Below are 18,569 nucleotides of genomic sequence, written 5' to 3' on the forward strand. Positions count from 1 at the left end.
CGACGCGAAAAAGTCATTGAAAGCACTACACATGCCTACATTGCTCTCTACTTTTGAGCCTCCTATCGAGAGGGGGCCAACTGTCCCCTTACATCCATTATTGACGTATCGAAAAAATGATTTTGGGTCAGAGCCAATGTTATCTGCCAACCTAGATTCAACTTGCTTTTTACTATCCCTTATCGCTTTCTTCAACAGTCTACTTTTATCAGTAAACAATGATAGGTCACCTCGTCCACTTTTATACTCTCTGAATGCTCTTTTCTTTTCAAGATAAAGGTTCTGCACGCTATCCGTGAACCATAGAGGGTGTGATGTACAAACACGCTTTTTTCGAACAAAGGGTATGACGTCGTGCAAAACAGAGGACAGCTTCGTACTAAATTCTTCCCATTGACTTACCACCCCTACTGATTCCAACCGGTCTTTGAAAACTTCCGCTAACCTTCTTCGCAAAACATCAAAGTTAGTTCTCCGAAAACAAGGAACCAGTCTTTTGTTATCAACCTCACCCGAGGAAAAGTTACAGTGAAATCTGACGATACGATGATCACTGGAAGAAAACTCTTCCCCCACCGAAACATGTTCAACTAGATCCTCAAAACTAGTAAGAACTAAATCCAAAATAGCAGTACCACTAGTGGCTTCTGATACATGCTGATACAAAAAATTTTCGAGCACCAACTTAAGAAAGTCTCTTTCATACTGATTTCCAGATGAAAGGTTCTCCCAATCAATACCCGGGTAATTGAAATCCCCTAGTATGAGAACCCTCTTTCGCTTACACATGTAGGAAATTTCATCATGCATTTTGGCGATATAGTTTTGATCCCTATTCGGTGGATTGTAACAAACCCTAACGTCTTTGTTCTCAAGTTCAACCCATATGGTTTCAATATCACTTCTCTGCACGTTACACTCTCTAGCCTTCAAACATGATTTCACGTATATCAACACTCCACCCCCTTTCCTATCAGATCTATTTCTCAAAAAAGTATCGTATCCGGAGATGTGTAAGAAAGATTCATCCCCATCATTTGCCCAAGATTCTGTAATGGCTATAAGATCCAAGTCCTCCACAACTATCATAGTTTCTAAAAAATCTTTCTTGTTACCCAAGCTCCTGGCATTTATTAACACACATTTTAATTTGCCCGGTGGTTTGCTGTCAATCGAGAAGCCATCCATATCAGAGGTGGGTAATTCCCCGTCAGTACTGTTGTGATTATCATAAACTAACCCGCATTCCCGACTACGTGGTCTGGAATTACATACGTGTTCCATATAGCAATGTCCAAAAGGTGGAAAAAAATCTTTCTGTAATATTTTTTCCCCCTTTTTTTGATAATTTCAAAATTTTTCAAATTTTGATCCATGCGGTCTACTCCTCCCATTGTATTATTATAGTCCATAATGATTTTTGGTTTCTCTTTCGTCTCAGAGCAGACTTGAATTTGTTCCATTTCAGTATTATGAATTGTGGAAAGTAATGAAACATTTTTTTTATCCATCCACTTCATCACAGTAACTTTTCCTCTCTGAAAAGCTATAATTTCCCCTTTTTTAAATTTTTTTTTTCTGCATTTCCCTTGGGACTTCTTTTCTCTTGAGGGTTAGTGTGCCGTATGTGTCTGTTTTTGAATGAAACCAATTTGTCTGCTAATTCCGGCGAAGAATAATAATTGTCTATCGTAAGACGGTATCCTTTATGAAGCAAGGGCTCCAGCATTGTCAAGACAACTTGTGATGAAATTCAGAGTTGAGAATACTCAGGTTTCAGAATTGTGTCTTTACCTGTGTATATTATTATTGACCACACATAACCAGAAATTGATTTGCGCAGCATAAAACATTTTACTCCAAATCTTGCTCTTTTGAGGGGAATAAATTGTTTCCATCCTAGTCGCCCTTTGAATAGCATAAGGCTCTCATCTATTGTTACATCTCGCTCTGGTGTCACCACTTCGCTAAATCTCTTATTGAGATGTTTCAGAACTGGCCAAAATTTTACTAGTTTAGGGCATTCATGATTTTGTGGGTCAAATGCTGCATTATCAGAAAAATGCAAATATCGTTGCAAAAGAAGGAATTGACGATGAGACGTTATTTGAGCGAAAAAAGGTGTGGAAGTTGAATGCCTTTTGCTCCAATATTGATGAATTCCAGGTTTCTTTACAATTCCTTGAAGTATATTTAGAGCGAAAAACACATGCAGCTCTTCCAGAGTTGTTTCTTCCCAAAATTTACTCTTTGAGAACTTTCTTTTGATACCCGATTCGATGCACTGTTTAGCATATTTATTTGTCTCTTCCACGATTGTATTTATGAGAGCAGAATCTATGAATGTTTTGTAAAATGAAAGAGCATTGGAATTGTCATCAAGTTGCACATGCACAGAAGGAATACCTGTAAATTTGAAACGAGGACAAGGAGGAGGTGGATTTTTCACATTTACCTTGGTAAAAGTTCTGGCAGATTTCAATTCTTCTTCATAGCTGAGCTCACTACACGTGTCATCAGACGAATAATCCCGATCATTGGAAGAAAGTTCTGAATCTGTATTAGAATCATCTAACAGGAACGTATCTTCGTTCTCTTCATCCATAATATCCAAAAATATTACAACAGTTTATATAACAATTTACAAAAAAAAAGCGCTGCATGCACACTAGAACAAAAATGCTTGCTTCCGTAGAGAAAAAACAATTTTTTTTGAATGGCCTTGCACCTCTGCACATGTGAATATATATTTTCGGAAAAAACCCGGATGAAAAACATTTCAGTTTCATGGACAAGTTGTGCCATCTGTTGGAAAATATTCATACTAAATAATCTTTACAAGAATTAAAAATACGAAAACCAGAAAATGGAAGGAGAAAATGTTGATGCCCGTACACTGTACGGGCAAACCAGATAGGGACAAGTTTGGGTAGAAATGTTTGTAGTTTGAAAGCTTGATGATCAACCAAGATCAGTTAATCCAAAACTGTGGATTCAGAGGCCTCGAGCCTGGTGATGAAGAAAAATCAGACACTTAACACTTGGATATAATCAAGTAAGCTTGGCATTTGATATGCCACAGTCTAGTGTGCTAACACCTCAGCATCTGAAATATTAGGGAACTGTTAAGTCATCCTCTACTAATCATGGATCACTAATGAAACACAAGATTATAAGCGTGTGGGATCTGATAAATCTTCAAGAGTTCTCTTAGGTTAGTGTACGATAGTAGTGATATTTGTGTATATACTTGCTATAATATCCAGCACTGTCCAGATTTTTTTCAATTACTGGGAAGATTGGAAAAGTGACAAATCATTCTAAAGGAATGAACTATTATACATAATAATGGCAGCATTAAAAATTGACAAACTATTGTAAAGGCATATGCATCGGGTGGAAAATCTGCTACAATTTATGACATCTCTAACATTTCCGGCGTTTGTTACATTCTGCTTCAATAACACTGAAATTCTTCAATTCTGCTCCATCTTGGGCCAAAGACAAAATTTTCCCTAAGAAACTTTGAAGTTGCGTCATAATAGAAACTGACTTATATCATTTGTCCTCCCCACAATTTTATTTCTTGGGGCCACGAGTCGAATTAGCTTGAAGGCCTCCCCCCCCCCCCCCAAAAAAATTCGGAACCCGGCTTCTGACAGTGTATAAAATTGGGTGAAACTAAGTAAATTTGCTCTCATCTGCAGAACAAAAAAAACCTTCATAGTTCATAAGGTTTCCAGGGCCATCATTTGATGAAAATTGTTTGCTTGTGTTCGAAGACCGTTGTCCGTTTGAGTTCTCAACGTTTCCCCAACACTAATAGTTGGCATCATCAGGTGAATTGATAAAAGTGGATCAAAAGTTGAGTTTTCCAGAATTTGGAATTGATAAATGAAGGAATTTTCATGAATTCCATTTCCGTGCAAGAATCAGCAAGGTCATAAAAACATCATATAAAGACCATTTTCAAACCAACCAGAAAAATATGCGAAATGCTGCGATCAGCGAAAGACCACTGTGACCCTCTATTAACACCAGGGATTTACCTAATATCCTGCACCTGTGGCCAGGTATATATTGGAACCACAAAAACATCTGTAGCCATGAGAATAAAAGAGCACGAATGATGCTGCAGAATGGGCCAAACAGAAAAGTCAGCGGTGGCGGAGCACCACTTAACAATAACTACAATGTTCAATTCAACAAAACACAGGTAATAGCTAATGTTGACCATTTCTTCCCACTAATCTGTAGAGAGGCTATTGAAATGTATAAGCACAAAAACAACTGTAACAGAAGAGAAGAAACTGAAATTGAGCAGATCCTGGACCCTAGCTCTCAGAAGAAAGAGAACCTTCCCATTAAAGATCCAGCAACAGAATGACGACAACAACTAGTCAGATAAATCCACATCTCTCGGCCAATCAGGTTCTCTCGTCATAAGAACTGTTTTCGATTCACTGCCAGCCATAGCATCAACTGACCAATTGAAAATAGTGTAGTTCAAGCCACTCATGTACGGAAATACAACCTGAGACTTTGGAAAACTTCACTTTTGATCCAGTTTTATCAATTTTCTTGAGAAAACATTTGTGTATTCTTTAACAGAACGAAAAAGTTCATGAAAGATTGTATTATCGCACTGGAAAAACAGCAATGACGAATCTGTTTTCACTGTCAGGAGTTGTGATGCAAAAGCCATCCGTAAATTCATGGTGTCTACGATCATGGAAAATTGACAAAATCCTGGAAAAGTAACAATGAGAAAAAGATCAGGAAATAAGTAAAAAAATAGGGAGTGAAAGCTTGTACTCTGATTGAATTTCTTGTGAAAATAGAATCATTCTATTTAATTTGTAATAGCTTGATCATTATTTTTTCTGTAGTTTTTATTGCTATAGCTTAAATTAAAAATGTTTTAGTTCTATAGTTTATATCTATTTATATAGACATATCTTGACATATAATCTTGATTATATTGACATATCTTGAATGACTGATTCATCATCGCCGAGCCGAAAACACTGAAGTTATGAATATGAAATTTGGTCAGTTTCATTTCATGAAGTAAAGACCCACTAAGAAAGGGTTTTCAAAATTTCACCCCTATGGGGGGTCATAAGGGGTTGAAAGGTTACATAGAGATATCATGCCGAGCGGAAACCACTGGAGCTATAATTATGAAATTTGGTCAGTAGATTTATTTGACGTAAAAACAAAGGAGATTTTTAAAATTCAACCCCTAAGGGGGCTAAAGGAATCAATCTTAATTTCAAACGCAAAGTTAAGTTTAAATCACCAAGTGCAATTTCAAAATTGTCATCTGAACAACGAACTGGAATCAGTCGAGCCCCCATTTAAATGCAATGTTCCCTTTGCATTCCCTGTTTCAATGCCCAACGAGGTGGCTGATAAAAAGATGCCCATAAAAATATGGTTGTCATATATTTCAAAAATACAGCAACCCAATTAAAAATGCAATTAACACAAATTATAAACAATATATACACATGATAAAATATTATACAATGCCCATAAAGAATACTTATGGTTGTCTTATTCTAAGAATGGATAGCTTCTCGATTTACCCCAACATGTTTATCGTACTTCTTTTTAAACGTGTCAATTGTGTTACAATTTACTACCTCCGGGTGTAAGCTATTCCATTTATTAACAACCCTATTAGAGAAAATTTCCCTGCGACACCATAGCCTTGCATTGTCCCTCACCAATCGATACTGGTGTCCCCTTGTAAAAGCAGTCGACTGGCGGTGTACTAAAAGTTCATGGTCAATCCTATCCATCCCATTGAAAATTTTAAACACTTCGATCATATCTCCTCGACACCTGCGTTCATCCAATGGTAAAAATTACAGTAAGTTAATTTTTCTCAGACATAACAATTAACTAAATCAATAATTGGAATAATCTCACCATTTGTTGAGATGACCCAGAAAACATTTATCATGATCACATCCTCCGTATCACTAGTCCAACATCAGCGGAATTACAGTCAAATTAGAGACAGTCCGGAGATGTTCATGACAATTGATTGGTTAATCCATTGAGTGTCAAATGGTCGGAGAGACGCCAGAACTAGAGTAGCGTCAAAACCAGGGTTTAAGATATGCTCACATTTTTCGCAAAATGCGAAAGAAAATCTTATAATGCGAAAGAAGTAGTAGCCACTTTTGCAAAAAATGCATACAGAAGGTACAAAATGAGGAGACATACAACATAAATGATTAGCATTTTAGTAAAGCTTTTTCCTCTATTTTTGGTTTTTTGCTAAAGGAATTTTTTATCTAGTGTAAACCCTGGTCGAAACACACCAAGATGTATGCATCCGGTCAGGCTACCAACCAACCAAAGAGCAGATGTCAAGACCAAGGCTGTATCAGAGGATGTCCAGTGGTATCTGGTCAAGCTACTGGTCTAACCATGGGGGAGGACGACGTTAAATCACCCTGGGAGTTATTTGATTGAGCCATCGGTAAAACCATAGAGTGGATGATGAGACCCCAAGCAATGCAGAGGTACGCATCACGACGTTCAGTACATCACTATGAATGAAAGATCACTTGGCATATGTCTGAATGGGTGAACACCCTAATGATTGGATAGCTGCTTTAAAGGAGCTGAAATAGTGAAGCATCTCTGCGTCTCCGGTATTTATCTGAAAACACTCCCATCATACATCATGAGAGGATCCAATTACAAGCATGAATCATCGACAGTGAAATTAGCATAAAACATCGCAACAACAATTTCTCATTCATATAATGTCACAAAGAATAATATTGTAAAATAATATACGTAGAATCTGGCAACAATACAAATACAAACAATTGGCACAGACCTGGCACAGGGTCCACAATATTAGGCCTAATGCACAATGTAAAATTTCATGGCTATTTAACTGTAAAGTGGTCCATGGCCCACAGACGGCGTGAAGATAAAATATTGCACATTTATGTATAACCATATGTATGAAACACTAATATCTTAAATTGCACAAATAATTCATCACTTTCTCTGAGTTAGACGTTGACTCTGTGCTGTTCCTACCAATGAGCCATGGGACCCCACAATTGAAAGAGGAAGGTAACAGGATGAACTTCCTTGATCTCTCACACGGCTGTAAACGGAATTTATGTGAGACATTGGCAGCCCAACCTTTGGTCCCGTTCTCGTCTGACAGCCAGAAGACTGCCAGACTGATCGAACTAACTGTCCGAACCGGATCAGGTGGTTTCTGTTAGCCAAGCGGTCCCTGGGGTCTAAACAAAGATTTAGGAATTGAAGAATTGTGAATGATCCCAAGTCGTCATGTTCATGTTACAAGGGTTCAAAGGTTACATAGAGAAATAATCACGTCGAGCCAAAACCGCTTAAGCTATAATTATGAAATTTGGTCAGTAGTTTTAGTTTGTAATTTAGGTTTCTTGTATAGGCCCCAGGTGCAACAATATTGTATAAATAAATAAATTTAGAGGCTCACTACGAAGGGCTATTTCAAAATTCAACATGTAAGGGGTCATATGGGGTGGGAGTTTCAAAGGTTACATGATGGAATCATTGCATCCAAACAGCAGAGTCCAAACAGCAGACGCTATAAATATGAAATTTAGTGAGTATTGCATTTTATAATACAGAGAATCACACTACGTCAAGACTGCTGAAAATTTAACTCCCCACTGAGTGCAAATGTTATATGGGGAAATCATTGCAGAACAATTTTCAGATGACCAAATTCCCACAGGCGAAGCTGCAGGTTACATCTAGTACAAGATAGTTGCATCTAGTTACTATAGGTAATGATCAAGAGCTAACTGAAAACAAAACACTCATCATTTTAAATATGAAATGGTAAATTCTTGTAAAAGAAGCAAGATCAAACATTTAAAAATACTTGAAACTGAAGAAAACAAAAGCATAATTGGGACTCGTATCAGTGGCAAAAACAAGAAACATAATTACAGGGTTTGTACGGTGCTTAAAAACTTCTTAAAAAGTCATTAATTTTGATTTCTTTTTTGAGGACCCTTAAAAACTCCTTAAAATCCTTCCAGCTTTTTCTAAAAAAAAAATATACTTTTTCCCCACCCTGAAATATTTCCTGCTAAGGTTGATGAATGTGATGATGAGTAGTACTTGATGCTGAAAAAAAGTACCTGGAAAAAAGAAGGAAAAAGAAAACAAGGCGTGGGGAGATTTCTTTATAGGGATCAAGTCCATCCTGTAGCAGGTGGCAACAGCTCTGCCGATGACCAGAGCAGCTAAGAGATTAACGGCACCTGATTAGTGGGGCTACAGTGGCCCCACCTGCTTCTGATATGATGAGAAAAACGGGAAAAGAAGATTGTTGCGTGTCAAAAAAATTTACAATGAAATTGAAATGAAGTTAGCTAAGTTCTAACTATCATTCCTGCCAGAAAATGATGCAGTGATGAAAAAATTAACTTTTTTTTTTAATTTCACAAATACAAACATGTAATACACAAATTCAGACATATGTTACACGAATACAAGTATGTAGTACACAAATACAAATATATAATACAAAAAAAAAAAAAAAAAAAAAAAAAAAAAATGGGTGCACACATATTACAAACATTTTGTAGCCTCAAGGGACTGAAAAGTCCTTCCAGCAGGCCTAAAGGAATAAGCTATAGAATATTTTTCTTTCTCTTGTAACAGCATTATTATATCTATTAGATATGTGTTCACAAATGTATTTTCGCTTATCTATATACATTGAAGAGCCAAAAAAACTGGTTGTTGGACCACTGGACTGTTTCCAGTCCTCAAACAGTCAAATGTCGGTGTTGTTGGGCCCAGGCGAGGTGTAAAGCTTTGTGCCGTGCAGTCATCAAGGGTACATGAGTGGGCCTTCGGCTCCGAAAGCCCATATCGATGATGTTTCGTTGAATGGTTCGCACGCTGACACTTGTTGATGGCCCAGCAGTGAAATCTTCAGCAATTTGCGGAAGGGTTGCACGTCTGTCACGTTTAATGATTATCGTCAGTCGTTGTTGGTCCCGTTCTTGCATGATATTTTTCCGGCCACAGCAAATATACACAAATATCACTACTATCGTACACTAACCTAAGAGAACTCTTGAAGATTTATCAGATCCCACACGCTTATAATCTTGTGTTTCATTAGTGATCCATGATTAGTAGAGGATGACTTAACAGTTCCCTAATATTTCAGATGCTGAGGTGTTAGCACACTAGACTGTGGCATATCAAATGCCAAGCTTACTTGATTATATCCAAGTGTTAAGTGTCTGATTTTTCTTCATCACCAGGCTCGAGGCCTCTGAATCCACAGTTTTGGATTAACTGATCTTGGTTGATCATCAAGCTTTCAAACTACAAACATTTCTACCCAAACTTGTCCCTATCTGGTTTGCCCGTACAGTGTACGGGCATCAACATTTTCTCCTTCCATTTTCTGGTTTTCGTATTTTTAATTCTTGTAAAGATTATTTAGTATGAATATTTTCCAACAGATGGCACAACTTGTCCATGAAACTGAAATGTTTTTCATCCGGGTTTTTTCCGAAAATATATATTCACATGTGCAGAGGTGCAAGGCCATTCAAAAAAAATTGTTTTTCTCTACGGAAGCAGGCATTTTTGTTCTAGTGTGCATGCAGCGCTTTTTTTTGTAAATTGTTATATAAACTGTTGTAATATTTTTTTTATGATTTAATTTTTTACTGGATTCCCGATATTCACTGTACACTCGTGAAATGGTCGTACTCTTTTGCTCTTTCAATACTTTCATCTAAATGGTTTCGTAATCTATTCGTCTGACGAAGTCAAAAATCTCATGATTTATGTTTTTATTATTATTAAATTGATTTTCAGTGTGAAAAATGTTTAATATCTTAGGGGCAATGAAGGAAAAGCTCTTTTATATAATGTTTTATTTGATTTTGGTCCTATAGTGTATTTTCGTATTTTTCTGCTTCAAATAGCGCTTGTTTTCTTTTCTTTTGGCAACTCCTGGAAATACTTTTATACCTGATTTGTATGTACCTTAGGCCGGGATTACACTATAAAAGTTTCATAAAATCCCTTATATAAAACTTGAAAAATCCAACCAATATAAAGCTCATAGATTACATTTGTGCAAATGCAACCGATAATCTTATTGATCGAATTCTTGAAAGTTTAAAAAAATTCGTTTTGAAAACTTGTAATCCCCGCCTTAGAGCAGTGTTTGTCAACCACCGAGCCCTGATATCATTCATACCGCGCCGCGAGTGATTACCCTTTTCCATTTTCCTTTGGTTGTGTGTTTGACCGGGTCTTCGACTCCCAAAAATGAATGAAACGGGGCTGCGCCTTGAAAAGGTTCAGAACCACTGTTTTAGAGGAGAACGAGAAATACTTATATTTCTCCTCTATAGTGTGTACAATGACACGCCCAGCACATTAAATTCCCAGATTTTCAGAAAAGGGCACAAAAAAGTTTTGTTTTTGTGTGCCACGAAACGATTCTTTCCCAGGCAGCGTGTTTTATTCCTTCGAACTTAAGCACCACCCCTTCCGTAGTCGCACTTAGAATTATCCGGGAAAATAATTTTGAAGAGTAATTTTACTCCTCTCCAAAATTTTAAGTGGAGGTATTCAAAAAAATTTTTTTTATTGATATTTTAATAAATTTTTCTTTTTTTAAGCGGTATGTTATCTTATGAAAAAAAAAAGTTAAGCAAAATTTGAAAGAGTATTTTCCGCCCTCTACAAAATTTGGGGGATTGAAATTGAATTCAGATGCGTATTGGATTTTCCCGGCAAGTTCCCGCTCTCAATTTTGTCCCCGAAAATTGGATTGGGGTAACCGCAGCTCCTTATTCAAATTATCGGCCCCTCATCTGGCTTTTCATCGTGAAATCCTGATCATATCCTTAATCCTACAGCGGAAGATGGTTTACTCATCCAGTGTTTCTCAACAACCGACCACGGTATCCGTTTTCGAAAAAAAAGAAAAAAGTCGCCACTTCGAACAGCAGAAATTACTATGGTTGATCGTCATTGCGTCAAATCCTGCTGTTTCAAGGGAAAAAAATTCATTTCACGAATAAAAGAGCTAGTCCACTGAATTATGAGTTAATTTGTAAATTTCTCCAAATAACGAGTGTTAAATCGCCAAACATAGTGTTGAATGTCCTGAAATTTGCTCCCATTTTGCAACAATTTCTTTCTGAGTATAACTGAAAAACAAGAAGGAAAAGTGAAAAACTTACTTTTAAAGAATTTGTGTATGTGTTGATCCACTTTGAGGATGAGATGTTGCTCAATAAAGAGTTGCTGCAAATATAAATAATTTTGTAAGAAAAATCTTTGCCAGCTGTGGTTTTTTATTTTGAATAATTAAGGGAGGAGGAATGAATATCACTTTTAGAATTTTTATAATTTATGTGATGCTGTTACGAGTTATATTTTTGGCCAAAACTTGAAGGTTTTAGAACACTTTGGTGGCAACAGAAAATTATGTATATGGATTGATTATTTTATGAATTCTTATGATGCTGGGTAACAAATCAAAAGTTGTAGTTTCTGAGCCACTTCTACCTCTATATTTTTCAGAAGAGGGAAAATTTGTTTGGCAAATTAAAAAAAATAAATTTGCATATGTGCCCCACACTTTTTTTTGCTGTAAAATTGTAAGTTATGAAGTTTGCCATGACTCCTTAAAAACTACTTAAAAACTCCTTAAAAAGTACTTAAAAACTCCTTAATTTTTATTTAGGAAATTTTGTATGAATCCGGAATTACTTTTCTAATGAGTGTTTGATGTCTCTCCTGTAGTAATTTTTTTTAATTAGTAATTACCAAGTCTAAAAGCTAAATCTAAAAACACTCATTTTTAGTTAGTTTGGAATCTTCCATTAGTTTTGAAATCTGAAATACCATATGTTACAATGTCTCTATGTTAAAAGTCTCTTATTTGTTGATATTATAGAGAATGTATAAAAATATAAATACAAAGAAGTTTCTCAATTTTTCTTGATTTAAAAATTAAAAAATAATTCGTCTAGAAGAAATCTCTGTATTTTGTGCCTTGGGGGAGGCTCCTCCCCTCTTCTGAACTGAGATAACTGTTTTTTAAAGTAAAAAGTAATCCTGTGTACCAGGGTTGGCAGGTTTTTGACACATGGCAGTTTTTGACGGTGTAAACTGTCACGTCAAAAACCTTTGTCAAAAACCTCAAATATTGCTTTTCGATATAAAAATTCCCAATGAAAATGCACACGTTAATTGCATGTAATGTTTAAAGTGACTATGTTATACAAAGAATAAATATTTAATAAGATTCTAAAATAATTTTCTACTCCCGACAAAATTATTTTGGACAATATGTTTTTTTTTTTTCTTATAAAATTTGAATAAAGCATAACATGAACATTGAAGGGAAAACTGTGGAACGATTTGACATTCTTTGATTCAAGATGATTCTTGGCCTTCCAAAATTTCTTCAACTGCTTATATATATGCATTGATATAAACTATCTGCTGTACTCTTTTTACAACAGATAAGTGTTTAAAAAAGTTTATTACATCATGTATGTAATGTTGATTTCTGTTATTATTAAATTATCTAGATAACCACTGATACTTAAAACAATACTCTTATTGCACATAACATTGAAATATATCTAGCGATCAAAATACTAAATTGTAGGACTAAAATGTCATTTAATTTGGCAATGCTAGCTTGTATATGTCAAACTTGGTTTATTCTTACTTTTGCACTATGATATGGTACATTTACTAGTATTTATAATGCAATGGTTTTCCAATTGAAGCTGTATTCAAACATGCAAAAAAAATGCTTTGGGTATCAAGTCCTGTCAGCTCTGCTTTGGTTGAAATACTCTTTAAAGCTCTGTGAATTTATACACCCTGAGCTAAGAAATTTTTAGGTGAAAATAAATGAGTTTAATTAGTGCATTAACAGATGCTGCATGAGAATTTTTATATGGAATAAAATTTTGGGCAGATCACAAAATTTAAAATATCAAAATATATATTTTTCCTCAGTAATTATAATTCTGAATATAAAACCCTTTAATCTAAATAAAAGTAAGTATTTTGTTATTTAACATATCTATCAAGTTAACAAAAACTATTTGACATCATTGGCAGTAAGTTTTTGACAGTTTTAATACCGAGTTAGTTTCAGGGGTCAAAAACCTAACCCTGATGCCCTATCATACATATTTTGAATAAGCAGCTCTAATCCACTTAACAAATTGAACACAGGTAATGAGTAGCTTAGATAAATAAACCATAAAATTATATTTTATATGTACTAGGCTCTGATGTTGAAGAATTCAAAATTGCAAATTATAATTAATATTTTGTTTTAATTATTGTAATAAATTAATGTTTAAAAATAAAACATTGTAATATGCCAAAAAGTAAGTTTTTCATCATGTTGTATACCTATTATGTTCAAAACATTATCAAAAGGCATTCATTTAGGTTTGACGGTTTTCGACAGTTTTTGACGGTTTAAACCAGTTTTTGACCGTTTAAACCAGTTATTGATGCTTGTCATGTCAAAAACCAGTTTTTGACAGTTTAAACCAGTTTTTGACGCTTGTCATGTCAAAAACTCCCTACTGCATGTATGTAAAAACTGTGTAATTTATTTACTGCCAAAATTTTAAAGTGCTACAAAAATAATTTTTCCTGTTACAAGAATCAAATTTTCATTTTCTACCCCTATATGCATGTTTGAAATGCATTGCTAGGGAACCAAGGTAACCAAAGTAAACATTCTAAGAGTAATTGTTCAGGTTCAAAAACCATTGTTTTCAGAGATTTTTGCCCAGCTCTGATGAACTTTTAAAGTAGCCTATTGTTCAAATCAGTTCCTGTCTGGTATATCTGCAAAAGTTTGCGATTGGTCTAAAACTGTAGAAGTGTATAGACAACACACACACAGAAAATCAATTTTATATAAGACTAGCTATAATGCCTGGTTAATTGCCCTGGTTTTCTTCAATGAGGCTTTTTGGATCATGCAATATTTCCCTCTTTCTTTGAGGAACATGCAAACCGTGTCTAAGTTAACCAATACCACGACTTCCAGCACGACTCATGAAAGAAACAAATCTAGATTTAAAGAAACGTAGAAATTAATATTTTTTTTTTCCTTTTTTAAGGGCGCTAAGTATTTCGATCCCCCCCCCCCCCGAACTTCTGAATGTTTCAGCTTAGTTAAAGCTGTGTGGAATTTTTTCGATGTACTTTAACGTGCCCATAATTAATTTTAAAACAACCTGAACTACACGAATTTATGCAGTTGAATATTAAAAGGCAATGCAGACACATTTTCATTTTGGAGCTTGAGAAGATGTGAATAAAAAGTTGAAATCAATGTTATTGCCTGGATATCCAACTCAAAAGTAGGTCTGGCTAATTCATATTTAATCTCCTGGGCTTCGTATATCTCTAAGCGAACTTAATATTTCAAAAATCAGGAATTCAATACAATTTTAAATTATTGATGTGGCGGAAAACCCCACTAAATTGCTACAGTAAAATCTGCAATTCTAGATTTCTATGGGGTTCATCCTTTGTCTGTCCCTCAAAATGACGCTGATGATGATTCTGACATCTATTCAAAAAGCTCTTATTACTGGGAGTATTGAAAATGTGGCAAACCATTATAAAGGCATAAACTATTATACATATACTAGCAGCGTTAAAGAAGTGACAAACCATTGTAAAGGCATATGCACATCCAGGGGTCTGTCCAGCCGGAATTTGGGTCCGGAAAACGGACCCTTCACAAAATTCCGGGGCTAAAAAACGGACCCTTCACAAAATTCTGGGGCTAAAAAACGGACCCTTCACAAAATTCCGGGGCTAAAAAACGGACCCTTCACAAAATTCCGGGGCTAAAAAAAAGGATGTTTCACAAAATTTGGAGGATAATAAACGGATCCATCACAAAATTCCAGAAAACGAACCCTTCATGAAAATTACGTCGTAAAAAACGAACTTTTGCGACTGCTGTGCGACAAAATTCTTATCAGTTATGACCCTAGTTGTAATAGAAAGCCATTGATCTTTTTTTTTAAGCATGTATTGTTGGCCCAACACCACCACCCCCTCCCCCATAGATGAGTAATCTTATCTATAGAAGTTGTTGGTTGGATACCGGAAAACATGACCTTGAAAAGGCGATCGGAGAAAGAGCGTGACCTTGAGAGGGCTTTCCTTGTTTCTAGTCTTCTGGTTAGGACATCCCGCTGGTTGACCACGGATTGACCGCGTCCGATATTTTATCGCGCAACCTATGCCATTATACAAACGCTTTAGCCCCGCACTTCTCCTCAAATGGTCTTTGAATCACAACAACAATCATCAACAATTGTAGAATTGGATTTTTTGTGCACGTTTTTTTTCCTGTATTGCGCTTTCATTTTTGAAAATTTAATATGAAGCGTGGTCGACCACCAACAGGTGGAAATTCAAGGAATAGTGATTACTACATTAAAAAAATACGGCCAACTGACGTTAGGGGATGCAGCTCCATAACATCGTTTTTTAAACGAGGATCTGAAAACGTCACCAAAAAGACGTCAGATACAGATAATTCCAATTGTGCTAACCCGGAAAAAATTACTGAAACATTGCTTCCTTCATCGGTTTCGAACCACGCTGTCGAAACCTTGGAAACGGCGCGATACATTACCGATTTATCGGAGGCGCCTAAAGACATTACCGATTTATCAGAAGCGCTGAAAGACATTTCGGATTCTTCGAAAGACATTGCCGATTCGTCGGAAGACAATTCCGTTTCTTCGAAAGACATTACCGATTCGTCGAAAGCGGTGGAAGACATTGCTGATTTATCGGAAGCGCTGAAAGATGCTACGAATTCGTCGGTAGAGCCGGATTTTAAGAAAATTTCATCTACAGAAGCTAGAAAAATGGGTCTAAAAGTACCGAATTTGTTGAACATCGCACGTTTTGAGAAGCTTCACAGTTGGCTATGTTACAGCATTTCTGCATCTGGCTTTCTTTGCAAAATATGTTCTACATTTTTTGATAAGGGACCCTGGATTGACCAAGGGGGTGCAATTTGATGATCACCCAACACGATGTGTCAACAAGCATATATATAGCCAGAAACACAAACAAGCTGTGAGTGCATCAAAAACTAGGAAAATGATAATAAAAATGAAATAAAATAGGAAAATGAGGTTGCTGTTTAATTAGTATTACTTTCACTGCTATTTTGAACGTTTTCACAAAAATAAGGTACATTTTCACAAAAATAAGGTACATTTTCACAAAAACAGGACCCTGTGCAAAAAGTCTGGACAGACCCCTGACATCTGAAACACATTGTAGGGAACCATGGTAACCGAAGTGAACATCCCGAAAGTGATTGTTGAGGCCCAAAAACCGTTGTTGCCGACAGATTTTCGCCTGTTTGGGGGTGACGATCATTCAATCTAAAATTGTAGATTTGTATAGAGAACAGACACACACAGAGACAGAAGATCAATTTTATATAATTATAGATTTCACAAATTTTCTCAATTTTTTTTTTCATGATATGGTACTAATCCTTTATATTTGAGACAATATGCTTATAATAAATGTTTCGAAAGCTGTTCCTGAATCTTATGATGGACCAAGGCTGGAAGAAGATGGGAAAGTTACCCTAGAATTCATGAGAGAATTAATGGATTGTTTCAGGGATGGCAACAAGTTACACAGGCGGTATGCTTATCAGGTAATGTTATCTTTTATTTTCTCCCTTAAAAATTTTCAAGGAAACTATATGATCAAATTATGTCAGAAAAATGACAGGGGACTGTCAACTTCAGTATTTTTTTGTTCAAAGTTGTCCACCACCTTAAAAAACATAGTGTTACGATCTATAGATGATAGATGGCGCGATTTGTTGGATGGTTCTCAAACATATTGAAATCTGTTGGCAACAGAAGTGAATACCGGTTTTAGTTTAGCGCAAAGATATGCAATTGGCGTAGAACATTCCAGAGGGATCCGCCCCTCCAGACAGTGGCATCACAAACCCGGTACTATGAAATAGAAATTTGTGGAACATTCTTTTTCTCGAAGTTTCGACGAGCTATAAATAGCGGGACGATCAAAAGAGGGGAGACTAGATGAAAAGTTGGTTGTGATTGAACTTTGCGAGAAAGTTGTTAGCTCTCTGATTAGGTTGTAAGTGTAAATTGCTGTTCTGTAAAATAAATCTGTTTGTCCGTTGAACCGCTTCTTGTTTTGCAATCTCAAAGTCTTGTGGAAATTGTTCGGAACAATAGTTTTATTAACCTTTTATAAAATGCACCACAAAAGTTTAGGCACACAATATGTTCTTTAATGAATTTTAAAAATAACATAGATTTTTTTAATAATTTTATCGATCAGAAATCATGTAATCTAGGATATCTGAGGTAAAGGGTTCATATAAACTGAAACTTAAAAAAAAAAAAAAATTAAAAAATAGAATTTTATGTGCCCTAAAATTATAGGTACAGAATCAAATTTATGCAAATTTCAATATGCTCCATATATTTACGTCTGGTGTTTTTCATTGTTGCTACTTGAACCTTTGGATGTTTTCATCAGTTAAGCATCATGCCAAAATCCACCCAGTCCTCGAACAATGAAGTACTATGTTTATGGGTACCAAGATCACAAGGTAAATCTTTTTTCGTTGATTTTTATTTAATGAAATCAATTTAAACTAGGCATCTATAGAGTGCTAGCATGAGGTGAACATTATGAACCAAAATTGAAATCTAGAAGACCCTGCGTGACCATTTAACATGTCGACAGAAAAATACGAAGACTTACTTTGCAACAAAAATTCTATTTTAGTGGAATAAAACATGTGCATAGAACAGAATTAAATATTTTAAGAGAAATTGCTCTTAAATTAATTCACAAACTTCACTATACGTAAAAGGACAAAATGATTCATATACTTCCCTTGAGACATCACCATAAGCAAGTTCAATTGAACTGGACTTTATGCCATATGTTGTATTACGGTGAATGATTCCATATAGTCTCTGGTGATGAAAAGGATTGAAATTTATATAGGTGGTGCAGACCACATTATTCCTATTATTAGCATGCAATGAGAATGAATCCAAGAACATTATTCAGTACGCAGCAAAGTGGAAGTTTGATGATGGTATGCAGAGCTTATGAATTGGTTATGATGGACAGACCTCATTGGCATTCTTAACCCTAGATAACTAAACTTAAATTAGTGTTGCTTAGTAACTAATGTAGTTGACAGTCTATCAGATGAATGTTTAGTTACGTAGGGTTAAATGATAGTCAGAATTAAGAAATGTGCCAAGAAACACTTGAAAGCCATTTACTACCATTTTGGAATATTATTAGGCACTAGCTACAATACCCGGCGCTGCTCGGGTTTTCTTCAATGAGGCTTTTTGGATCATGCGATATCTCCCTCTTTCTTTGAGGGACATGCAAACCGTGTCTAAGTTAACCAATATGGCGACGTCCTGCGCGACTCATGA

The 18,569-nt window shown here is 35.7% G+C and overlaps 1 protein-coding gene across 1 annotated transcript in view; it reads left to right on the forward strand.

The window, feature by feature from the left end:
* The window catches only part of PpD3 (protein phosphatase D3), a 102,889-nt gene that overhangs the window by 26,900 nt on the left and 57,420 nt on the right, over positions 1–18,569 (forward strand). Inside the window, exon 6 of the mRNA XM_089238530.1 lies at positions 16,656–16,780. Coding sequence (XP_089094656.1) covers positions 16,656–16,780 — 125 coding nt within the window. The remainder of the gene's footprint in view (positions 1–16,655; positions 16,781–18,569) is intronic.

Source organism: Pholcus phalangioides, unplaced genomic scaffold, assembly GCF_987345545.1.
Source record: "Pholcus phalangioides strain wild (caught in Gottingen) unplaced genomic scaffold, Ppha-v1.0 ptg000010l_1, whole genome shotgun sequence".
NCBI classification, from domain to species: domain Eukaryota; kingdom Metazoa; phylum Arthropoda; class Arachnida; order Araneae; family Pholcidae; genus Pholcus; species Pholcus phalangioides.